At 38.9% G+C, this 26027-nt stretch overlaps 2 protein-coding genes across 3 annotated transcripts in view; one reads left to right on the forward strand and one right to left on the reverse strand.

The window, feature by feature from the left end:
• Window positions 1-21881, forward strand: part of LOC128605857 (inositol polyphosphate-5-phosphatase A) — a 184218-nt gene extending 162337 nt beyond the window's left edge. The window contains exons 13-16 of one of the 2 annotated variants that reach the window (XM_053621663.1): window positions 11991-12102; window positions 16959-17027; window positions 18345-18381; window positions 18602-21881. In XM_053621663.1, the coding sequence (XP_053477638.1) occupies window positions 11991-12102; window positions 16959-17027; window positions 18345-18381; window positions 18602-18651 (268 nt within the window). In that variant the 3' untranslated portion in view covers window positions 18652-21881. Of the gene's footprint in view, window positions 1-11990; window positions 12103-16958; window positions 17028-18344; window positions 18430-18601 lie in introns of both variants that reach the window. The other variant, XM_053621664.1, reaches the window with a different exon arrangement.
• Window positions 21882-21986: 105 nt separating this feature from the next.
• Window positions 21987-25393, reverse strand: nkx6.2 (NK6 homeobox 2). The gene is made up of 3 exons (XM_053621665.1): window positions 24633-25393; window positions 23918-24090; window positions 21987-23445 (listed from the first exon to the last, which is right to left on the reverse strand). The coding sequence occupies exons 1-3, from the start codon at window positions 25045-25047 to the stop codon at window positions 23197-23199; spliced, it is 837 nt and encodes a 278-aa protein (XP_053477640.1). The 5' UTR covers window positions 25048-25393; the 3' UTR covers window positions 21987-23196.
• Window positions 25394-26027: the final 634 nt, after the last annotated feature.

The raw sequence follows: 26027 nt of genomic DNA on the forward strand, positions 1-26027 counted from the left end.
TGCAAATGATCCTCTCGCGCCGCTGACTGTGATGAATCAAAAATCCACAGCCATTAAGGAGTATATAAAATTTGATTTTATGCAAGTAGTGTCTGGTATAAGCCACATTATTGTCAGAGGTGAGAGTAAAGACACATCTTACTTAAACTTAAACAGCCACCACACACACACAGACGAACGCTGAACGCCCTCCTCCTGTCAGATACGCCTTGTGCTTCTTGAGCAATCAAGCACTCAGTGACTGTTCTCCATCACATGGACAGCCCTGAAACACCCCTGACCATCTGTGGGGTTATTGAACAGGGCCATAGAACAACACACACACACTCTCACTCTCTCTCTTCTCAATCACCTCATTCTCAGCGGTATCTGCTTTGCCCTACACACACATGCTAGAAACCCCAATCTGTAAACTTAGGCATGTCATTTTTATGCCATTTTTTATTATGTATTGATTTTCTAATACAATCAAATATTGTTTCATATTAATATATGAAATATATTGAGCAAACCTAACATGTACACTGATCAGTCAGAACATTAAAACCACCTGCCTAGTATTGTGTAGGTCCCCTTTTTCTGCCAAAACAGCACTGACCCATTGAGGCATGGATTCCACAAGATCTCTGAAGGTGTGCTGTGGTATCTGGCACCAAGACATTAGCAGCAGATCCTTTAAGTCCTGTAAGTTGCCAGGTGGGGCATCCATGGATCGGACTTGTTTGTCCAGCACATCCCACAGATGCTCGATCGGACTAAGACCTGGGGAATTTGGAGGCCGAGTCAACACCTTGAATTTTGTCATGATTCTCAAATCATTCCGGAGCAGTTTTTGCAATGGTAGGGTGCATTATTCTTTATTGCCCAGAGCATCACACTTCCTCCACCAGCTTGCCTTCTTCCCATAGTGCATCCTAGTGCCATCTCTTCCATAGGTAAGTGATGCACAAGCACCCGGCTTGCACCTCATTATATAAAAGAAAATCATCAGAGCAGGCCACCTTCTTCCATTGCGCCATGGTCCAGTTCTGATGCTCACATGCCCCATTGTAGGTTCTTTCGGTGGTGGACAGGGGTCAACATGGGCACTCAGAGTTGCTCAGATCCTTAAGCTTGTCCATTTGTTCTGTCAACTTCGAGAACTGACTGATCACTTGCTGCCTAATGTATCCCACTCCTTTCAGGTGCCATTATGATGAGATAATCAAGGTCATTCACATCACCTGTCAGTGGTTTTAATGTTATGGCTGATTGGTGTATGTCTCCTAATAGTAATATTACAAATAAAATTACAATTTAAAACAGATATTTATTAGTCATGGTGACTGTGACTGAATCTCACCTGATGTTTCTGAAAACCCTAATTCTAGCCCTGTGTGTGTGTATATATATTATATATATGTGTGTGTGTGTATGTATATATATATATATATATATATATATATAAATACAAATATATATACAAAGTCAAGCAATGCGCTCTGCTCAATATTCATATAATTTTTCTACATTCACGTGGACTTTTGTACAACCACCGCATGGTGATCCTTCAACAGGTCATGTCTGCTCTCATCCTCATAACACTGACACCTCAGAGCAGGAGACATGTGTTCTACTCCTTGTCTGTTCTCACACTGTGTGTGAGTTGTTGTTTAAAGAATGTGCTACAAGGTGCACATTCACAGAGCGGGACCTAGGCCGTGTGTGTGCATGTGTGTGTTTGGCCCGTGACAAGGCTAAGTACTGAGGCATGAGAGTGTGGAATTTGGCCCTCTCTCGCCAACATTGGTGCTGGAGCCAGACCGACTGCGCCAATCAGCTGTAGAACAAACACACACATGCACACACTTTCATTTATTCTGTGCAAAAACATTTTGCATACTCGCTTGTACATAATGACTCAAATACACACACGGACGTCCACTGGAACCGTATGAAAATGCACGTATGATTGCGATTGTGTGTGATTGCGTATCAGAGTAGATAAAAGGTTGATATGGTGCATATACAAAACAAATCTGAAAGGAAATGAGTGTTAATAATTGACTAAAAGTTCAAAGTCTGCTGAAGCCCCAGTCTTGAGCACTGACGCATGCCAGTGCTGCGGAGAGTCCTGTTTTATGACCGTGCTAGTGTAGTAATATCTGTTATTGCTCTTATTAGCTTTCTGTAATGACATATTGTGATTGATTCACAAGGAATGCAGTTAGCTTAAGAGTTGTATGATTTTATTGTAGTCTTCTCTATGTAAAATCAATGGGGAAATTGAATGGAAAATTTGGCCAGGGAGGAATGTAGAGGATAATGAGAACCTGTAGGAAGCAGTTTCTATTTATTTCCGCACTAACTGGGTTACTGGAAATGGACATGAGAGACCTGTGGATGCCACTCTTTCCTAATTCCAATTCAAAGGTCCTTTCACAGAGAAAGTGCATGTGTGCTTATGAGATAGAAAGCGAGAGAGAGAGAGCAGGGCAGACGGATATGTGCATAGAGAAATATGTTTTCACTGAGTGGTTGGCTCCAGGCCCGTGTCTTTTTGTTTGCCAAGTCTAGACAGGCAGTATAAAGCTCAAGCTCAGGGTCTTAAGGTGAGACCAGTGGGGGTCAGAGGCGACCTACTGTTATGTTTTCACCATTTACTGACGATAAGAACCGGCATGAGTGGTGTAGCACCGGACGCAACACTTTAGCCTACATCTCCCAAAACGCAGAGCTGCATGAGGATGAGCTGCACAGTGACTCTTTTATTGCATGACCTCAAATCAATGCCTCAATTCCGATTGTGATTTTTACTTTCTATGTCTTCCAGTCATGTGGGCATAGACAGAGCAGTGTGGCACTGGCTCTCTGCTCAGTTTGAGGTTTGGCAGGTTGGGCTAAACTAGTATAAGTCCAGTGTTTAGGCAAGTCCAAACAGGCCTGGAAAAAGCCTTGAAAATACATTATGGTCCATAAAATCTGAACTTGCTATCAAGAACCGTTTTTATTTCATAAGTTCTGAAATAACTACAATATTGTCACAATGTAGGTCTCAAAAGAAGCTCACATCATTTTTAGTACTGTACGTTGAAAACAGTTTATTGACTGACATATTTAATACAATAATGCTCAAAGCATGCAGTTATTATTAATATTATAATAAATTAGGAAATATAATTGATTCATTTAGTAGTGTATCCAAACTTGCTGCAGTAGAGTTCATAAGGAGTTTTCTGGGGTTCTGCTGTGTTGAGAAAGTGTTCCAGAGTTGATGTGCGCGATATATGGCAATATATACAGTATGTGTTACTTAGGCATCCACCAGGAATGTAGACCCAGATTTGCTGTATACAAAGTGGGGTCCAAGAGAACTCCAAATCTCTGATGTATAACGAGGAGGTAACTGCAGTCTATATTAGAACTGTCAAAAAGCTTCAAAATGCTTTTAAGTCTTAATAAGTTTAAATATATGCCTGGTGGTGTGGGGAAACATGTCAGAAATGTAAAATTTTGCCAAATATACAAAAATTCTGAAAAATTGGCTTTGGCCAAATTATTTTTTTTCTGCCTGTCACATAGCTTGACACCTCAACTTAAAACCATAAATTTATTTCACCAAAATGACATGGGAATGTTTTTATTTACCTTTTAATCTGGCCTTGGCTGTCTCCCTTTAGAGATTATGCTAGGTAAGAAGCCAGTTTAACAATCTCATGGTAAAAACTGTTAGTTTGTATAAAATCTTTCTGGCTAAGTGTGATTTCCATGCCCAATGAATACATTTACATTTAGTCATTTAGCGGACGCTTTTATCCAAAGTGAATTACAAATGAGGAAATACAAGTAAGGCAATTATGTAAAGCGGAGAACAATACAATACAATACAATGCTTGTTTGGTGCTACCAAACAATATCATAGAGTACAGGTGTAAGAGCCAGTGTTAGGGGTTAGTTAAGTGTTCATGGAAGAGGTGGGTTTTAGCTGTTTTTTGAGGGACAGTCAGTTTGAAGATTCTGGAAAGGGAGCTCATGCCTCGCTAAGTAGGCACTACCAGGCGCCGGTCGTTTACTGATCACAGGTTCATCTTTTTGAACTTTTGGGGGTGACCTAAAAATGCTATTAATAAAAATATTTAAAAATTTAAAATCAGTTTCAATATGCGAAAGGCCACTATTTAATGACATTATGATGCAACTATTAATGTTATAGTTTAATATTTAAATGTTAGAATTGACTGGTCACTTGAATTCTGTTTTATTATCATACTAGTCACGTTGAAATGTTTCATATATGAAATTGCTTATTTCTTATTTAATGCTCGATACTTTAACAATTATTGCACAATGTAAGGGATACCTGGTTTCAAAAAGGTTGAAACTGTGACTCATGGTGTATACTCTCACTGCAGGCTGTGTTTTCTAATAGTGGGATGGTTTTGTCAATCTGTATTTTGACATTGTAAGGACATTGGGAGGTGATGTCACCGTCATGGTTTTTCCCTCTCTGTGTAACAGCCTAAACCTCATCCATCTCACTGCTCTCATGCCCCTACCCCCCGCCCCCAATTCCCACCAGTCTCCCTATGAAACTATTGAGTGATGTCACCCATTTGGATGGGCAGCTCTCCAGTGCGCTGATGTGCATAAGTGTAACCTGAAGCATGCTATTTATTTTTTTTACCAGCAACACACTGAAATGTTCCTTTTCACTCCAGTGCAATGATGTCAAAGATGTTTAATAAAGCTGGACAGTCATAGATATGTTGTTTAGTGAGGCGAGATATCTGGACTATTGTCCTCCAGCATGTGGACCACTATTGAATGACACGATTGAATCTTAAGTGCCATGACATTAATCATTACAGTTCTTTACAGTGAATAGCATAGGACTATCTATTAGCCCTCAGTGGCATGTTTTGGTCAAATGAACATAAGGATGTTTGTGTCAGTCACTGTGAAAGGGAATCTTTGTTTTAGCACATGGGTCATGGACAAAGGTTAATGACAAGCTTGAGAGTAGGCTTTGTTAAGGATAGTTATGGTCTATCTAGTGCTTTTGTAAGCTCTTAAGAGATTTACACTTTAAAATGTTATTTTTAAATGGTTAACACCTCTTGGATATCTGATTCTGATTATGTAGTTTGGTGTTTGGGTTGGATTTGTTAGTAATCATTTTATCCTGGTAAGGGTCACAGTTGATACAGAATACACCCTGGATGAGACACCAGTACATTGCAGAGCGCCAGGAACACATAGTCAGACACCCATTCTCATGTAGAGGCAATTTAGCATAGCCAATCCACCTGAGAGCAGGATTTTGGGAGGCGGGAGGACAGTGGAGAACCGCAGAGGAAACCCACACGGACACAGGCAAAATATCTGAAACTTCTCACAGATAGTAACCCGAGAATTGAGAACTCTGCCTCATGTGAGCTAGCTATTTAAGAAGGCAGGAGAACATAGCAATTTTTAATTTGCATATTCAGGCATATACAGAGGCTCATTCCATCTCAAGTGGTCCAATAATTGCAAAGTTGGTTGCTTGACCATTTAAAATTTTATTATTTTTATAATAAAAATATTTTTTAGTGATTACCTCTGTGTATTGGTGTTGCAAAACCACCAGTTTTCTTTTTTAATTTCACTTGGTTTAACTACAACGGCCATCTTTGTCTCATGGCACACAACAAATTTTGTTTCTGCAGCTGTTTATGGAAACCTCAATATCTCGGCTCAGGATGGTCCTAGCTCCTTGAAACAAAAATTGACCTCTAGAGCACATTACAAGATACATGTACATATGTAATTTTGTATATTCATGTTCCTTAGACTTCAGACTTGAGTAGATTTTATCCAAATATGGAAGTACAGGGTTCAGTTGGGTGTTTTACAAATGAACAGTGTCATAAATAGAGCTGTGGCATTGTTTCTTCTGTGATAAAAGCAGTAAGTGACTACAGAAGTACTCAAAACCAAAGCTCTGTTTATGACACTGTTCATGACTGTTTATGACATTTGTAAAACACCCAACTGAACACTGTAATTCCATATTTGGATAAAATCTGTCCATGCTTACCAACTGTACACCTGTACCAACATATATCAGACTGGTTCTTCAGATCTGGCTCTCAGTGTCCACCGTCCTGCAGCGTTTCCCTCCAATGTCAAACTCTCAATTGTTACAGCAGAAAAAGTATATATATAGATGATTTTTAGAAATATAGTGAAGGTGTAGAAGTTCTGAGGACATTTTAGTAGTTTCACAGGATATTTTTAAGATCTGCTGTAGTACAGAGGTGATGATTATGGTTTCAAATTACTTTTATTTTGCATTATTAGTTATTTTTCAATCCATTACTTTGAATGCTAGGAAAATGTATGTGACACATAATCTAACAGAAGCACACTAGATAGTGACTTTGTCTTGAAGAAAACTGTGGCATCTGTATCTGTTTAGTGCTGCAATTGTTTTTATTACAGTAAATGTAAACCCTGCCACTATGACTTTTGGAAAAGGACGTCATTATTAATAGACAAAATATAACAACAAAAAGCAATTTGCTGAACATAACTTTATTGAACTTTTGATCATCATCACTTCCTCAACCTTAGCAACATCACTCACGTTCATAATCGGTCTCAACCAGTGTTTGTCAGGCTGCTGGAGCAAACCATTGACACTGGACCAAAAAAAAAAATACTGTTAATTATTATACTATTAATATCTGTATTTGTACCTGGTTGAACACAGCTGTTCATTCAGAATAAATGTATTCATAATTGCGTTACATCCCTTGTGTTTACACGTGTGTTCTCTATTGTTTTCTCTTCACTCTTCATTGTTTTCTCCACTGACGACAGCAAACAAACACTACTTTGCAGTGTGAGAGTTTCAGTCTTATTCTGTATCTCTGCCTTTGAGTAGCTAATAAGTAATAACTAATACCAACCCAAGCATAGCACACAGGTCAGGTGACTTCCATCTTTAAATACAGTTTATAACCCCTAACCTTGATTCATTAATAGCTTGTCTCTTATCAGACTGCCTTTTCCTGTCTGTATTAACCAGTTTATATTGCCCTGATTACACACAGTCTGTCTCAATGCGCCTTTGTTTGGCTTGTCACTTATTTGTCATAATGTAGAACAAGATCTGATAGGATGTGGAACAGTTTAAAAAAAAAAAAAAAAAAAAAAAAAAAAAACTGCCATGGCCACCCACACACACACACGCATGCACGCGCACACACACACTCCTTGTCCCCATGCTGCTCAGACATGCAGGTCTAAGACAGTGACATTAAGAGCAATAATGTCAGGAGTCAGTCAGACATTAAAATCCCCGTCAGAGAGGAATCACTAAGTGCTTCGGGGAGCCGAGGGAAGAAGAGGTCTCATTAGAGCCTGAACCTCAGAGCTGTGTGTGGAATCCCTTTGGACTACACACAGATGTCACTTTAACTCCATACGTTCATGACTTTTACCGACTCCTCAAGGAAGTGTAATGGTAGCTTATCAGACTATTGTTTGCGCTATTGTTTAAGTGTTCCTATAGATACTGCTACTACACACAGCAGCCTGTTGCTCAGCATCTTTCTCTTACACACACACACACACGCACACACACGCACACGCACACACACACACTCTCTCCCACACACACAGGTGGATGGTTGTTGAGTTTATCGCAGAGGCCCCATTAATTAGCCTAATTAGTCTTGCCATGGGCAATAAGGGCCTGATAGTGGCTGACGGTCTCCGGTTCGCACGCCCAGGCCAGCCGTTTACTCTGGCAGATACGTTTGTGTGTGCTAATCACCCACATCCATCACCTCGCCCTACTGCACTGAACCGCTGTTTGCTGTTGCATTAGAGCAGTGTAATCTAGATCAGCTCAATCTGAATGAACATGCACGTGTGTGTGTATGAGAGAGAGAGAGAAAACAAGAACCTAGAGGGTCGCTTACATGTGTGGACATTTAAACAAAATCCCTCTCATAAAGTGCTGATAAAGGAGTGTATGAACATGGATTATGTGATTAATCTAAAGGCATGTTGATACTGAAACTCAATGAATATACAGATGTATACATTTATGTATTTATTTGTTGGATTTTCTAAACAAAAAAAACATCTTTATACAGGTGCAGCTCAAAAAATTTGAATATCGTGAAAAAGTTAATTTTCTTCCCGTAATTTCATTAAAAAAGTGGAACTTTCATATATTCTAGATTCATTACACATGAAGTGAAATATTTCACACTTTTTTGTTTATTTGTTTTAATCTTTGATGATTACGGCTTACAGCTCATGGAAATCAAAACTCCAGTATCTCAAAATATTAGAATAAAGAATTTATAATACAGAAATGCCCTAGTGTCAGGCCACTCCTGAACCAGAGACACCATCTGAAGTATCTTACCTGGGCTAAGGAGAAAAAGATCTGGACCATTGCTCAGTGGTCCGAAGTCCTCTTTTCAGATGAAAGTAAATTTTGCATTTCATTTGGAAATCAAAGTCCCAGAATCTGGAGGAAGAGTGGAGAGGAACAGAATCCAAGTTGCTTGAAGTCCAGTGTGAAGTTTCCACAGTCAGTGATGATTTGGGGTGCCATGTCATCTGCTGGTGCTGGTCCACTGTGTTTTCTCAAGTCAAGAGTCAATGCAGCATCTACCAGGAGATTTTAGAGCACTTCATGCTTCCATCTGCTGACGAGCTTTATGGAGATGCTGATTTCCTTTTCCAGCAGGACTTGGCACCTGCCCACAGTGCCAAAACTACTAGTAACTGGTTTTCTGAGCATGGTACTACTGTGCTTGGTTGGCCAGCCAACTCGCCTGACCCGAACCCCATAGAGAATCTATGAGAGACACCAGACCCAACAATACAGAAGAGCTGAAGGCTGCTATCAAAGCAACCTGGGCTTCCAGAACACCTCAGCAGTGCCACAGGCTGATTGCCTCCATGCCACGCCGCACTGATGCAGTAATTCATGCAAATGGAGCCCTGACCAAGTATTGAGTGCATAAATTAACATACTTTTCAGAAGGTCGACATTTCTGTATTATAAATTCTTTATTCTAATATTTTGAGATACTGGATTTTTGATTTCCATGAACTGTAAGCTATAATCATCAAGATTAAAACAAACAAACAAAAAGGCTTGAAATACTTCACTTTATGTGTAATGAATCTAAAATATATGAAAGTTCCACTTTTTGAATTAAATTACAGGGAAAAAATGAACTTTTCCACAATATTCAAATTTTTTGAGATGTACCTGTACAGTTATGTATTTGAAACATTATTTACAAAATTGCGCAACACTGTGGCACACTGGGTAGCTTTGCCACCTCACAGCTCCAAGGTTCCCAGCATGATCATGAGCTCAGGTTACTGTCTTCCGCCCCCGTCCAAAAACATGCCAGGAGATGGATTGGTTCTGCTAAATTGCCCGTATGTGTAAATGAGTGTGTGAAAGTGTGTGTGTCTGTGATAGATTGACGTCCTGTCCCAGATGAATTCTCCCACCTTGCTCCCAATATTAACAGGATAGGCTCAGATCCTGAGCAGAGCTCGACTCTGACCAGGATAAAGTGGTTACTGAAGATGAACAAATGTATGAATTATTTAGTAAATTCAACAGCTGCATTTAGATTGAGATTTCACATTCTTTTCTCAGTGCACAAAAAGATATTGAAATTTTCATTTGTCCTAATAATCTAAACTATATATTATATAGATATAATGATATAAAATATATATAAAATATTTATATCTTAAAAGTGAAAAATTTTATTAACTTCATTCACATGATTTATGTGCAATATTTTCTTATTGAGCAACTGTCAGCATAATTGTAGTATAGGATAAAAGTATACAGTACACACATACAAATTATACACAGAATAATGAAAGGCACAAAAGTGTGTTATGTGTATTATAGTTTTAAAATCCCTGTGAACCAAAACAGACTTGTCTTTATTCATGAAAGATTGAATAGACTTTAAACTTTCTTATAAATTTAAAGGAAGTATTACCGAATGAACGTTTAAATATGTTTTGTTGTGGTGATGTTCTATATCTGCTGATTCACCTCTCTGCTTTAGTCTAACATTCCCATCATGCTTTTCAGTTCTCTAGCCATTGCTGCTTGGTCAGCCTCAGTGATTGCTCCTGATACTTCCTGTTTCGGTTGTGTGGTCCATCCTGAAGAAAGGCTGCACTGTGGTCACTTTGAAGCCCCCCACACTACCCGCCCAAATTCCCACACTCTGCATCTCTATCCCTTTTTATCCTCCTTTCCCCTCTCTCTATCCTCCTGTATCATGCACTCTGTCTTTCTTCCTCAGCTCTTTCATCCAGGGAATCATCTCTTTAGCACCTCTTTAACATACCAAAACACTCCTTCATTTCCACATGTTTAAAGCGCCATCAATGCTAATTTCGCCCGGGCCCTGTGCAAAGCCCCCCAACCAGCTTGTGTTTGGCCACCCGGTCAGGGGGCTGTGTGTTAGCCGGATGTGCGTTAAGCAGCTCTGCCCGCCTCTGCCCCCTGACCCTCTCGAGTTTGCCATCACCATGGAGCTGACCGGAGCGATGGAGTGCTAAGTGGCAGCTGTGGAGGACCCGGGCAGCATGGGATGAGCTGTTGCCAGGTCTCTGTTTACTGAGCCAGTTCTCCTTAGTTAAATGAGGGGATTCATCATAGCAGCCTGTGTGATATCGTGTGTCTTTTCTAGTCCGTTGGCCTAAGCAAGTGACTGTGTCCTAGCAGCTAGAGTGCTGGAGCATTGGTCAGTGAAATTCTGATTCGGTTAATTCATTTTAATACACTCTGTTTATTGGGCTATGGTTAAAGGAAATCACGTATACACACACACTTTCAATTTCTATGGAGTTACATTTAAACAGGAAATTAGCACCTTTGAACTACAGGAGCGATCAGTGAACCTGCATCAGGAGCTATTCAACATGTTAAGTGTACAATCTGTACAGTTGCTTGTCCCATGAATCCACTGTTTATTGCCTTCCTGTTTTGACTCACTTCATCCATACAGCAGCTCTGCTGGTCTCCTTCCTTCACTGCCAGTTGCACATTTTTTCCTGCACCTGATTTTCTTATCTCTTGGAATCGTTTGTGGGAATTTCTAATTTACAGCAAGTATTGCCAAAATGTGATGCAGCTAATGGCACAATGCATGTTATGATGCAAATAATGAAACAACAAGGTGTCCACAAGTCATTGAAAGCAAAAGGATAAGAAAGCAATAAATCTGTTTTTCTGGAAATAAAGACATTAAATGACTTTTACATATCATGAACCACAGACGGCTTAAATATTTAATGCTTTAATAATTTAAGCAGTATGGCATGACAAGAGTTGCTGTTATTGTTTTAAGCATTCAAATGATCTCAGATAGTATTGCTACTAAATGAAGATACCCTGAACAAGTATCAGTAATGGAAGCATATGACCACAAATAACTATCATGTGAACTACATGCCAAACATTACAGACTTGCCTCAAAATAGATTCTTTTTATATCGGTATATAAGTATTTCAGATAATATTCCGATATAATTCACATCAAGGTATTTTACATTTGAAATATCTGTCACTACAGATTACAGCTTAGTGCAATTTGCATTTATTATTGTAGATCACTTATGGAAGCCTGTTTGAGCTTACTTGACAATCCATGGTTTGAGGCAAGTGGCTGGTCATAGGTTTCACTCACTTTGTAGACACCAAAAGTGTTACCTAATTGACTGCATTTAAGGAACATTGTGCTTCCCCACTATACCTTTAAGTTAAAACCTCTTTCTGTTTTGTTTTCACTCCTTTTTAAGCTGATATTTTTTTTATGTCAGTGTTTAGTGTCTGATGCGTTTCTTTTATACACTTGTTATTTGAAGATGATCTGCGGTATCTACAATTCATGACATGACCAGTGCATTGTGGATTCAAAGTTCTGTATACAATCCTGTCATGTGTCTGTCTCTAGCTACCCATACAGTGAGGACAGCAGTCAGGGGAAGCAGTACATGAATACGCGATGCCCAGCCTGGTGTGACCGCATCCTCATGTCGTCTTCTGCCAAAGACCTGGTTGTAAAGGTCAGTCCAGCCTAAATTAAATCCTCATTCACTCAGTTATACCATGCATAAACCACAGAACATATGAAAAATTAAACCACATAACATAATTTTGTAAAGATAGATGGTTAGGTTGGTTAACACAAATCCTCAAATTAATATAATGCAGTGTTGTTGGGGTTTTGTTTTTTTTGAGAGTTTAAAGTCAAGCGGTTTAGTGTGACCACTTATTGTCCTCGTCTCTACTCATTCTAGCTCTGTATCCATCAACTTTCCCAGATTTCTCTCTCTGGTTTCTACATCTCTCACCGGTAGTTTTATGTTGTGCCAGGGTCACAGATGGAGCGGGTGCTGAATATGTAAACTTTCATCTGCCATGCAAAGCTCATTGTCCACACTGGCAGAATATACAGGCCTGCTCTCATATAGTGCCAGGCACGCGTGTCTGCTTTATAAAGCTTCATAAGTCTCCATCGAGCTGGGCAGATCTCTGTTACTCTGGCTGCTCTCTCTGAGTCAACTTGCAGGCAGCCAGGCCAAAAGCTGCTCTCTGTCCTTCTCTCTCTGGCTTGGTTTAGACTTGGCATTAACATCCATCACACATGATCTGCTCACAAGTGTACTTTGAGATGGAAGGCCATTCACACCTGTTATTGCCATGCACCACCAATGCGTCTTTAGGGACCTCTAATAATAATTTTTCGTAACTAGATGGATTGCCAGATCTGCCAAAGGCAACCCAATATCACTTCAACGAAAAAGTAGCCCCCATAAACTCAAGCTAATTGTTTATATTTAGCAGTAGAACAGTGTTTTCTAGTTAAACTACTGGACACTTAGATTGTTTGATAAAACTAATTTACTCCTATTGTGTGGTTAAATGAAAATTCTGTCTGATAGCTGCATATACACTGCCAAACTCAAAACATGCCCCTTTCAAACCCTATAAATGACAAGCATTTTAAAGTCAAACATCAAGACCATCATAAAATGAGTTGTAATATTCAAAAGTAACATCATACAGTATTTCTTAATGAAGTAGTAATAAAGATGTCATTTCCTTAAGCATTTCTTTCACAAGTGTATAAAATTGTCTCGTATTATTTCATATATTGTCATAAATAAATAGATGACACTTCTCATGGCCAATAGTGCAGGTTTTAAATATACTGATTTAACCAATGTAGGCTAAACAACCAGGTGTTAGACTAGAAAATCAACCCAGGCGTACAACTCATGAACACGTGTTCCAGTCCACCTCTACAAGTGGTGTGAGTGATTGGATTACGGGTGCCATCTGACCCCATTCAGACCTGTACTTACTGCTGTCCACTTGTGATCCGATCACATGAGACAGATGTTCCTACTGTACCAAGTCTGAATGGAGTCTCTGTCATTCCATCTTTCACTCTGTTTGCTTTTTTTTGTCTTGATCTCAAGCATTTCTAACAGATGTGGGGGCAAAAGAGCAGCATTGCCACTGATGTTTGGTAGAAGTCTATTAGTTTTAGTCATTTTAGTCTGTCAGTTCCCTCGGAATAGCTATTGCTCCCCATCACACAACTACCAACCAGGGTATTGTTTCATTAGACTAATTATTTCTATTCAAATGAAATCATTTTCTTACAGTTAAATTCTGTTCCAAACTTACCCAAAGATCATCACACACACAAATCGCCAAGAAATGCCTAATGTCATATTCACTTAACTATTGGATCCGTTTTAATATTCTCTACTTTTACTCTATAAATTTATGTTGTGTATTTCCAGTTACAGTTTTTTATTATTTATTTATTTATTTATTTTATACTTTGTTTATTATTTATTTACAGCCTCTGCTGGTTATCAATTTGGGTTATTTTGTCCTATTCACTCAGATTTATGACAATGTATGGAATAATACAATACCATTTTAGGACCTTGGGGAAAGAACAGTTTAAGAAAACCGGTTTTAATAACACTTTTTAAAAATGTGTTGTGTGATGTTACTTTGTTAATATGACAGTACATTTAGCCATGATAATGATGGACATCATGAGCAGTGGAAAGGATTTTGGAGGGAGGGGCATATTAGGCTGGCTTTTGGCCTAATTCTTTTTTTCCCCACATACAAAATATGAAACCCTTTACAGAAAGACACGCGCAAAGCACCAGCCAGTTAACACCACATTTTGTTTTCTTAATAGTTCTTAAAGAACTCACATACTTTATTAGTAGTTCATTTAGATATCCTTTATTAGATGGCATAAGCTTATGGCGTGCTGAGTCTTTCCCTTATGTCTATTTTCTTTTTTCTCTAGCTCTGTCACTCTCTCTTTCTTTCTTGCTCTATAGTTCTCCATTTCTTAATTTCTCCTTAATTTCATCCTCTCTATCCCTCAATTTCTTACCCTCTACCTCTCTCTCTCTTTCTCACTCACACCCTTACCCTATGTATCTCTCTCCATCTCCCTCCCTCTCTCGAAGGCAGAAGTGGTACAGATTGTTGAGACATGGACCCGTAAACAGAGCTGTGCGCAGCGTCATCGATCATGCCGTGCTCCGTTAGCTCTGTGCCGTGTTATTTTCTGCTTGCCGAGCCCTAACACGCTGAAGGTTTGCCTGCAGCGGCGGGTTGAGGAGCTTCCGCACGCTGCACCATAATGAAGGCTCGGTGAAGCGTGCGCATCGCCGCAGACCTGGCCCCTACCGTAATTTGTTTATCTGTCTAAAGATTACGCAGCCCGAAAATCCACAATTTTATGCTGCCTTTGTAAATTATCAAGTATCTTTTTGATGAATGTATCTGTGCCGCTAGTAGCAAAACCCCCTAGCGCACAAATGGGAATGTTGAAGCATAGCCTGAGATGGAAAGGTAGCATTAGTGTATCTGCGTTTGGGATGTGTGTGTTTGTGTTATCAGATTGTAGTGCAATGATGGCCTGTATGCTCCTGTATTATTGGTTTGAAGTTCATTCAGAATGAATTTTGTGCTTCGAAAGCCCTCAAGTTTTTCTGTTTGAGCACACCTCAGCATTCCCAGATTACAGGTCAACTGTAATGTTCAGAGTTTGAGAGTGTGTATTCAAAAAGCTTTTAGTTCAGGTTGAAAAATGCAATCTAGACTATACAAGCTTCCTGATATTTGATTGTATAGAACTGTCAGAGAAAGATTAAGATTATATTTTAATCGTCTGTATTTTTTTCTATTCAAAATATCAATTTTCTTTTTAGTTGTGGTGATGCATTCTGAGCTTAGGATAGAATTTTTTATTTAAAAAATATATATGTTTTTACATTTTGTGGAATCCATGTCATGAAGAATTGAGGCTGTTTTGAGAGCAAAGGGAGGCCCTACCCAGTATTAGTATAGTGTTCCTAATAAAATGCTCAGTGAGCGTAAATACATAAGTATTCATACAGCATGCTCCATTCCTCAAAATTTCTATTAGATTAAAATTTTGTTCTTAAATTACTTTTTGCTTAACTTGGTCTCAATTAATGATATGGCTTCACTGCATCTAAATGTTACCAGCTGTTTATTGGAAACCACCAACGAATTAAAATATGCGTGAAATAAAGAAAACTGAAAATCAAGTTTACTGCAAATATATATATTTTTTATTAGTACCTAAGTAGCAGCGGATGAAAACATTGGATTGGATGAAACATTTTGGTGGTAGAAATGTTGATGTATTCCCAGTTACTATCACATATACATTCTATGTTCAGTCATGGATTTTTTAAAAAAATTATATTTAGACAAGCAAACGTTTGATCCTCTTTGAAACAGTGCCTATTAATAAAGGTGATGCACTCTATCAAATGACATGACACATAAAACTGACATTTTGACATTTGACAATTTCATGTTTTAAATTAACACACAAAACAGATCAGTCACATGGAAAAAGTAAGTACACCCCTACATTTATCACACCTTCAAATCCATGAAATTTGATGTTCAAGATTGGGTGCCAGTGATTAGAACCTGCTTAGGGAGTGCAGGTGGAACCTGTCTTATTTATACCCCACTCATATCTAGTGTCTGACTTTCGCTTTGTTAGACCAAGATCTAAAGAGTTCTGTAAGGCCTTCGCAAAAAAAAATTGTGGATGTCTATAAGTCTGGCAAGGGATTTAAAAAGATCTCAAAATTATTTGAAATACGTCATTCCACTGTAAGGAAAATAATCTACAAATGGCACAGATTTCAAACGACTGCCAATTTGTCCAGGACTGGCCGTCCCAGCAAATTCATTGCATGGAAGAGTGGTCACAAATTCCAGCAAGCCTGGTGGACAATTATGCAAAATGCGTACAAGAAGTTATTTCTGCTAATGGGGGCAATACTAGCTTCTGAAGCCAAGGGTGTACTTACTACTTCCACAGAAAGATATCACATCTATTGATATTTCTTTAGAATTAATCATTGAAAAAGCAAAAAAAATAAATAAATAAATAAATAAAAGCCACCAATTTCCATGGGGTGTACTTATTTTTTCAGATAACTATATATGATCTTTAGTTACAGTAACTGAGAATTCTTCAAAGGGCAACATCTGCTAAATCCTAAATGAAAGGTGATCTGTGAACACATACAATGTATACAACAATTCAATAAATATATAATGATATATATAATAAAAATGAAATAAAATATTTGTACATTTTTATTCCATCAAAAACAGAAAATTTCTGATGAAATTTGACTTGTGTATGGTTCATGTGTTAATGTGTGTGCATTTATGTTTGTTTCCCAATATCCCAAGCTAATTTGGAATTTATTTGGGTAATATATCCAACATGTTTGTGCTCATATGACAAAAAGGCACTGTTTATGCACTTGTGCACTGTTTTACTTAATTTTTTGTGCTTGTTTTTACTTATTGTTCACAGCCAGAGACTGAGGAGAAGGCAATAACATATGATAATATAGGGCCCAATGTCTGTATGGGGGACCACAAGGTATGTAACCCTGTCTTTGTGATGCATCTCTGACTCTGAGTCTGACTGTGTTGTGTCTGACTGTGAGTTTGACTGGAGGTCTGTCACTGCAAGTTTGAGCTGAGAGCTAGTGTGCCTGACTCAGACTCTTTTTGCCTCTCTGATTGTCTGTGTGCATGACTGGGAGTCTGTCTGTGTGGGAGGGAGATTGTCTGCCTGACTGGGAGGGAATCTGTGATCCTCACTGGGAGTCTGTGTGCCTGACTAGGGGAGGGAGTCTGTGTGCCTGACTAGGGGGAGGGAGTCTGTGTGCCTGACTAGGGGGAGGGAGTCTGTGTGCCTGACTAGGGGGAGGGAGTCTGTGTGCCTGACTAGGGGAGGGAGTCTGTGTGCCTGCCTGATTGACTAGGGGAGGGAGTCTGTGTGCCTGACTAGGGGGAGGATTCTGTGTACCTGACTAGGGTGAGGAGTCTGTGTGCCTGCCTGACTGACTAGGGGAGGGAGTCTGTTCACCTGACTAGGGGAAGAGAGCCTGTGTGCCTGACTAGGGGGAGGAGTCTGTGCACCTGACTATGGGGAGGATTCTGTGTGCCTGACTATGGGGAGGAGTCTGTGCGCCTGACTAGGGGGAGGAGTCTGTACACCTGTGACTGCAAGTTTGACTGAGAATATATGGCTGGGATTGTGTGTCCACGAGTCTCTGTAAGAGTCTGCAAGTCTTGACTGTGAATGGCTGAATTTCTGTATTTTATTTGTCTTATAACAAATTTACATTGAGTTTGCCAGTTTAGCTTAACATTTTTGCTTCCTAAAAAAAGAAAGGAGGAAAACAAATGGTAAGCAGAAAAAGTTTACAGAAAAGATTCATCTCCATCTATGCTTGATTAACCTCATTATGTCATCCTGATGATAAAGCCTGAATTATCCTCGCCTCCTAAACATCCGTCATTTTTATCTTATCAACCAAAGACATCAGAAAGTTTTTCTACATGCTGACATTAACATAGTGTTGCACATAATGACACTTTAAGGTGGTAAAATGTTGATATTCATGGGAAATCATTTGACCAACTCTTACATATGACCCCAAATTGTGCATGGAGACCGTGAGAGCTCTCTGTGTGCTCAACATTTGTGTGTATGTATGTGTGAGATACAATCAGGTCAATAGGAGAAATTTTGCATGAGCCACACAGCCATCAACAGCACAGTCACCTCTGCTTTAGATATAGGGAAAGGCTAAAAGTATCCCATGTCACACATGGAAGAGTCAAAGCTGACTAAGCTGTTACTGATTCCTTTTTTTTCTTTCCTTTTTTGTGTGTCTATGTTTTGCAGCCTGTTTTCCTGTCCTTTCGATTAACCACAGGGGCAGGTAAACCTAATGCAAATAAGCACAAGTGTTGTGTCATGCAGTGATGTGGTAAATATTTTTTCTTTCATTATTTTTTGTTTTCTCATTTTTTTTTTTAATCATGTCATAATATTAGAGTTTAAGCAGTTTGTAATGACCATGTGTGACTTTTTATTCTGTGTGTGTGTGTGCGCATGTGTGCATGTATGTGTGCGTGCGTGTGTGTGTTTTAATTGGCTAGATATATGCTGCCAAAGAATGGAGGGGATTTCACCACAAGCGACCCTGTGAGAAACTCTGAGACAGCTGGACACACATACACACACACACACACTCTCTCTCTCACACACACCCACAGAAAACCCTGATAAGACTTTTCAGCAGGACTGACCAGTCGTAGTGAAACAAGTGCAAGCCAGCACACCGATAGAAATGGCAGCATGTGCCCAAGAGTGATTTAAGATTCAGGAACACACACTGAACGTCAAACACACACACACACACACACACACACACACACACACACACACACACACACACAGCTCATGCCGCTCTCTTCTCTCGTTGGACACTTTTCCTGCAACCTTTTCCCAGAACACCATCACAGCAACAAACAACTTAAAGGACAACTCTTCTTATATGACATAACCTTGTTGCCAAAACTCTAATAGAAAATGAGAAGTACTACATATTTTAAAGACAATACTTGCAACTTTTAGATATGCCTCTACATTATAGAAGATATCTTGTGTAAGATGTTATAAGAAGTGCAATGCAAAAAAAAAAAATGTTGTATATGTATAGTGTTAGGTTTATTTGTACATTGGATTATTATATAGTGGTGTTGATGTTTTTAGTGCTGTTTTCTTTCTCTTGTGGCAAGCTTGTGCGGTGTCTGTTGGATTAGGTTAGCTTTTTTTTTTTTTTTTTTAAATTTGTTTTTAAGTTCATTTCAAAAATTGACTAGTTTACTTTATTTCCTTCCCTTTCTTTCCTTATGCTCTTTTGATTTGTCGTTGCTGACTCGTGTGCCCAGCACACACTGCCACGTCTGACATCCACCAAGTCTCATTTTATATACTGTACATTTTAAAGAGATAATTTATTATTCTTACCAAAATGATTACACTGAGGTATGGATAGAAACCTGCCGCTTGTCAGCTGAACCATTCGAATAGTTATAGTTATATATTAAAACACACACGTCATCTGAAGTGCACCTTTTTTGCATATGATTTTCACGTAGCCTATCTGAGCTATTCTAACCAGTGTCATAGGCCATGCAAGTAGCTATATAAGATATTGCTTCATATAGCAGTCCCACTTAGTTATTGCATTATTATTCTTATCCTAACTTATTTCTGTGTAATAATATGGTTCTGAATGTGATATTTTAGATAGGCTTGGGTAGCTTTAAAAAAAAAAAAAAAAAAGTAAACTTTTTTGTTCGTTTGTTTAAGTTTTTTTTTTCTTTTGTTACTGCGTCATGGTGCCAAGTATATTGTACACAGCAGACAGGTGTGCGTTAAGAGTTTGTGCAGTCGATAGGAGGAAACCGGGCGCTTTTCAGGGCCACGCTGTAAACCGGGTACTAGTGGAATGAACAGTGTGTCAAAATACCACGCCACATTGTATTGAGACACACTTTAGTGTGGTGTAGTATGCGGTTTGGGACGTGGCCTATTTCACCTTTAATACGCTCGCGCCGCTCGTTAGAGCTTTAAAATGGCGATTAGCAGTCGGCCGACATTTCCTCATATCGATTTTAATTTAGTACACTACATAGTTCACAGCCCGTATGAAGCAGCTAGTTTGATATTTGGATTTCTTTATTATTTTATATTTTATTTCCTCATTTAAATCACCGTAAGTGAGAATGAATTTGCAGCCAAAATCCATGTCGTCTTAAGAGTAGTTTCCCAAACTGGCACAGCCTACTAAATAGTGTCAATAGAATGTGCTAACTATAATGTGAAATAGCCCACTACTTTTGACATTGCAGGCCTGTTTGTTGCATTAATGTGAGGTTTTTGGGAGAAAATAAGGCGTCATAGAGACGACACGAATGTATTTTGTTAGCCAAAATTTCCGACGTACTGTTTAGTAGTAGCCTGCTATTTAGTACGGTAGTATGCCATTTTGGACACTGCTCCCCTTGCCGCCGGTCACATGAAGCGGTGTGTTCCCTCTGTAATAGCAGATAGAGATTAAACTCCATGGGTGGCCTGGCCTCTTCAAGCAATAAAACCATTAGAACTGAACAACTGAGTGTTTGTCATTACTGCTACACATGTATAATAAGGCAATACACTACAAGTAGAAACTATATTTTGGTAACTTGTTTTATATACTTTTTGGGTAAATTGCGTATATAGCACGCCTTCTTTTAAACTGTAGTGTTTAAATTATGAGAACTCAGCACGTTATATCGAACATAGCAGCTGTGATGACGGCAATAGCTCCGCCCACCTTGCACAATCACGACGTGTCATATATCCCGGAAATGATTGTTTCATAAATGTCAGTGTCGGTGTCATGGTGATAGAGCTACATGTCAGTTTCCTTTGGAAAACTTATGAACCAAACTTGCTCAAGTGGAAATACGTGAGAGCAAACTGTATTGTACAAATCATTTTCCTCAAAAAGAAATCTCAGTGTCTTGATGATCTGCATTTATGATTTGATGTTCATTATATTTTAATGTTCATTCCTATTCGTGTTTAGAGGCATATTACAGAGGAATTTACCAAAATGTTACGTTAGATTTTTATACTTTAAAATGATAACAAAAAAAAAAGTTTCGTTTTATAACAAGCTCTGGTGTTTTCTTGGTTGAACAAAAATAAACTTTACAGAAACAAACTGTTCTGTAGTCCTAAAAGTAGCCTATTTTACTTAAGAGTGTCTTTACAGTGAAGTGAACATTTTAATTCTAACAAAATTTCAATCACTAGGTTTTTGGTTTTATTAAATGTGCAAATTCACACAAATTTAATTTGATTGAAGTCTCATTTGCATAAATATATTTTTTAAGTTGTAGCCTAATATTTAAATAATAATAATACTTGTAGGCCATAATATCAGCAATCACTTGGGGAACACTGATTGTGATATCTGTTGATTAAAATAAATAAATAAATCTATTCACATTTAAATTTTAACTGCGTTAAATTAAAATGGTGGTTCAGATCATTAGTCATTTTATTAGTAAGTGCTCTGGAAACACATCATCCTGACCCCTGTTACATAATCTGTTCAAACAATTCGAATTACCTCGCAAACTGAAACCACAAAAATACTATAAAGAGCTTATAAAGAGGGGTTTTGTTCGGTATTGAATACACAACTAACAAGCCTCTGTTGATTTTAGCCGTTGCTAAATATCATATGTGATTTACATTTATTTACTAAGTTGTCAGAGCTGAAACAAATCGCCATGCATTGTTGTCACTTCGTGTGGGAGTCGTGCATATCATTTGTTCGTTGGATTTACGATGCATTGTGGGTAATAATATGATGCTTAAAAACATCCAGGGAATATAAATTGTCCACTGGGAATTCAGACACTACAAAATGGCTGCATCTCAAATAGTGCAATAAAATCCTTTGTCCTGAAGACTGTAATGTTCAATGTGTGCATAATAAGTTTGTTTCAATAAATGAGTCATGATCTTTTTTGCAAATTATTCCATTCTCGTTGGAGTTTAGCGTCCTGAGCGAATTTTACTCTAATATTTGTATATATTTGTCTAACGAATTTTACAAAAAAAAAAAAAAATCTGTATAGCCTATTTAATTAGGATATCATTTATAGAGATTAAATCCTTCTCATTAAGATTAAAGTGCGGGTTCAGTTGCACTGAGTCTACAGACTATATCTATATCTGTAGCCAGACGTTTATGAAGCAGGTTGTAGGTTGCCTATTTAAATGATCCATGGGGGAAAAGCATTTATCTTTATCTTCAACTTACTTCTGTAAATTAAACTGTTTCCTGCGTATCACCTGTTACACAGTATTGTATTTATTAATGTACACTGCTTATCACTTCTCAAAGTGGAAATAAAACTAACAGGCTAATTCCCGTCAGTTCAGCAATAACTGTCTATAGCCATTGATAGTCATATACTGCACGGTTTGTTTTTATTAATCAGTTGTTCTAGCTGATAATTTGTTTGAAAGCAAGACACCAAAAAGTTTAATGACTTTGAGTGTTTGTCAGTCTCAGCTACTGTTCCTTATAAAAAAGCATAAATTAGGCAAACTACTAGCTTAATCGTGCTAACATTTGAAGACATAACGAAATGAAATCTATTGAGACATATTTAAAACATAAGCTTGTTAAATAATTTATTGATAATACAAAGGTTTTCTTACTTCAGCACGGAAGCAATAATATTCTCTTAATTCAGCATTTAACCCTCCAATCCATCTGGATCTGTTTTTACAGAGGTAGCCCTAAAACTTAGAGTCCTTTTTAAATGAAAAGAGCCGGCCGGAGAGGATACGGTTAAAACTGTTAGAACAAATCCTATTTACATGAACATTTACAGCCGGTGGACTTGTACTCGGAGTAAGACTTCTCCAAGTCGGAGAAGAAGTAGTGATAGACTTGGTTATTCGGCGACAGTAAGAGAAATGAGGTTTCTGCCACAGGAGATGAGTGCACACTGGCCATGTCCTTTTGGGCGGCTTCATAACATAATTTACTCGGTAGAAAATATATACATCCGAGTTCCTCTTGCGGCAGCAGTGGGAGGCTCTGAGCCCCCCTGTGTACCCTGCTTTAAGTTTGTGAACGTTCCTCAGCTGCTGGAGAAACAGTCTGTGCTCAGCATCACAACGTGTCCGAGCTGCTGCTGCTCGGGCTCATGAGCGACAGGCTCGCAGACTTGTGCTTTTTCAGCAGTCTCGTAATTTTTTCGTCGTCTGAGTTGGGGTCCAGCGGCTTGTTGTACTCGTCGTCGTCCTCGTTGTCCGAGCTTTCCTTCATCTTCTCCGTTTCCGAGTCGTGTTTCTTTTTGGCGGTGGCCATTTCCGCTGCGTGCTTCTTACGCCACTTGGTTCTCCGGTTCTGAAACCAGACCTGTTGGTGGAGAGACATTAATACATTACAAGATCATTTGCAGGGAGAGTTGGAGAGTATTTGCTGGGTCCTGAAACTTCAAAGACTTTTATACGCAAGAATACATGTTAAGAAATATATAGCACCGAGTTGAATTAGTAACGCCCAATCACAATTAGTTTGACTGTTATGTTGTTGTAAATGCTAAACCTTTATTTACATGCATTATATTCATCACTGCAAGCAACTTAACACCAATAATAATAATAACAAACAGTAGTAGTAGTAGTAATAATAATAATAATAATAATAATAATAATAATAATAATAATAATACCTTTTGATAGCTATTTTAATATTGTAACTTTAATTATTTCATGCGCAGGCCTATATTTTCTAAAAACGTCGCCCAGACTTAAAATCGAATTCGCATGCATTATTAATTTTGAATTTTTAGCTGTAATATTAAACTCCAAATCGGAATTCTACACACCTTGACCTGACTCTCGGTCATTCCCAGTGAGTAAGCGAGGCGTGCTCTTTCCGGCCCGGCCAGGTATTTTGTCTGTTCGAAGGTTTTTTCCAGCGCAAAAATCTGCTGTCCTGAAAAAGTTGGCCTGGAGTGTTTCTTCTTCCCGTCTTTGTCCAACATTATATTTGCTTGTGCTGAAAGAGACAAAATGTTCTGTCTTAGTTAAGTGTGTAAGTTTTGTTTTTAAAGAATGGTAAATTCAGAGGCCTTGGTTTCAATCAGTACTGTCACTAGCCTATAAAGTGGACACGAACTGGTATAATAGGTTACTTACTAGAACAACATAAAACAACCCCACACTGTGACTATAAGGTTATATCTCCTATTTATTCTGAACCAAGATGTCTTATAATAATAACAACTATTAAAGTCACAAAATGCTTAGTTAATACCAACAGCTATAAATGTAAACAATTCTACTGCTTTTTTTTTAGGTAAGAATTCTTGTGAAGTTGAAGGGTTGGCATAAATGTATTCTTTACAGTGTTCATTTGTGTCTAAAAAATGAAATTTTGAATGCAATGCATTTCTATTCAATAAAATAAAACGAACAACAACAATAACAACGAAATCCTGGTGAAATCGATTTTGCATTAGCAGATTAGACTTTGTAAAAATAAAAATAAAAATAAAAACAACTAAGAAGGTGTGAAAAGATAGTTGAGAGTTTCCTCACCCTGACAGGGCATTCGTGGCTCCCTCCACGGGGAACTCTGCACCATTCCGGGCCAGAAGATAGGCGCTCTGCCCGGGAGCTCCGCCAGCGGCTTCGGGTAGCGCGACACGGCAGCGGGGTTAAAGTACATCCCGGCAGTGGTGGCCAAGCCGTTTATCCGCGGAAAGCTGGAGAGCAGTTGTCCCGCCGTGGTGATGGGGCGTCCCAGTATATCGCTAATTCCGTGCGGTGTGCCCAGCGGCAGCTGTGAGCTGAGGTTGGTGAATGAAGGAGCCTTGAAGCCTGCGGGATTCTGCAGCGTGTAGGGGAACAGCGAGCTCTTCATCTCGGTCATGTTGTGAAGCGCAGCCAGTGGCGTGCTACTCAACACGAAAGCACTCTGCCTGTTAGCATCCATTTGCCCCACCGCTAACATTTGTGTGCATGAACCACGTAAAAACTAAAAACTAAACAAAATCTTAAAACACTAAACGAAGTGCCAACGGAACACCTGCAACTGCCCACAATGCAACTCCAAGTCGAGGCGCTGTTGATCAGTCTAGAAACAAAAGTTTGAAACAAGCGGAACAACAGAAATATCTGCCCGAGTATCGGGCGAGCCCCCGGTCACAAGTGTCTTTAGTTCGGTGAGTGTTATCTGAGCCGCGATCCGCTGCGCGGTCGGAAGTTGGAGATTTCACCGCGTTCGATGGCGCGCATTAGCTCGACTCACGTCAGTAAATTGACTCTGTGTTATGATGCTCGCGGAGCCGGAGCCGCTGATAACCGCGCCGCCACCTGCACGCGAGTATTTCCCATTGGACAGGGGCTAAGTGAGGGCGCGCTGTGATTGGAGGGTAAACAGCGGGACGCTCTGCGTGCGCGCAACTTGAACAAAGCCGCACTCTATCAAGGTCTTATTGTAGCACTATTAGTGACGCATCATACTGTAGAAAATCATTGTTTCCAGATTTGACAAAAAGACACATTTACTCTATGACCCATTACAGCTGACAATGTAAGTACATTAACCTCGATACGACTGTGGTGTGTGACCATTTTACTGTGCTAATGAATTAAGCAAGAGACTGAGTGCATTTTCAGCTAGTCTCTCTCTCTCTCTCTCTCTCTCTCTCTCTCTCTCTCTCGTTTGCTGGGTTTTTTTTTCTATTTCTATTTACAAATGTTTAATTGGATACTCTAATTTAATTACAGAAGACAAATAAAAAAAAAGACCAAATCATTTACACTTTTAAACTCGTGTGTTGTTTACATTATTTCTAACTTGGTTTGAGTCAAATCAAACTGTTTCTTCTTGCTGAGGCTTTTTAAAGGTTGTCCGGGATCAGAACTGATCTACAGCCCAGTCAACGATCAGTAAGTGTAGCTGCTGAGATTTCCTCGGAACATTTCCTT

The sequence above is a fragment of the Ictalurus furcatus genome, chromosome 3 (genome assembly GCF_023375685.1).
Source record: "Ictalurus furcatus strain D&B chromosome 3, Billie_1.0, whole genome shotgun sequence".
Classification (NCBI taxonomy): Eukaryota; Metazoa; Chordata; class Actinopteri; order Siluriformes; family Ictaluridae; genus Ictalurus; species Ictalurus furcatus.

What these genes read in the sequence shown, in the direction of transcription:
- nkx6.2 (XM_053621665.1), bottom strand. Translation starts at nt 25,047, where the DNA reads ATGTTAGCGGTGGGGCAAATGGATGCTAACAGGCAGAGTGCTTTCGTG. An exon ending in GCCACGAATGCCCTGTCAGG is followed by an intron (nt 24,091 to 24,632) that starts GTGAGGAAACTC and finishes TGTCTCTTTCAG; the next exon opens with CACAAGCAAATATAATGTTG. An exon ending in TGACCGAGAGTCAGGTCAAG is followed by an intron (nt 23,446 to 23,917) that starts GTGTGTAGAATT and finishes CTCCACCAACAG; the next exon opens with GTCTGGTTTCAGAACCGGAG.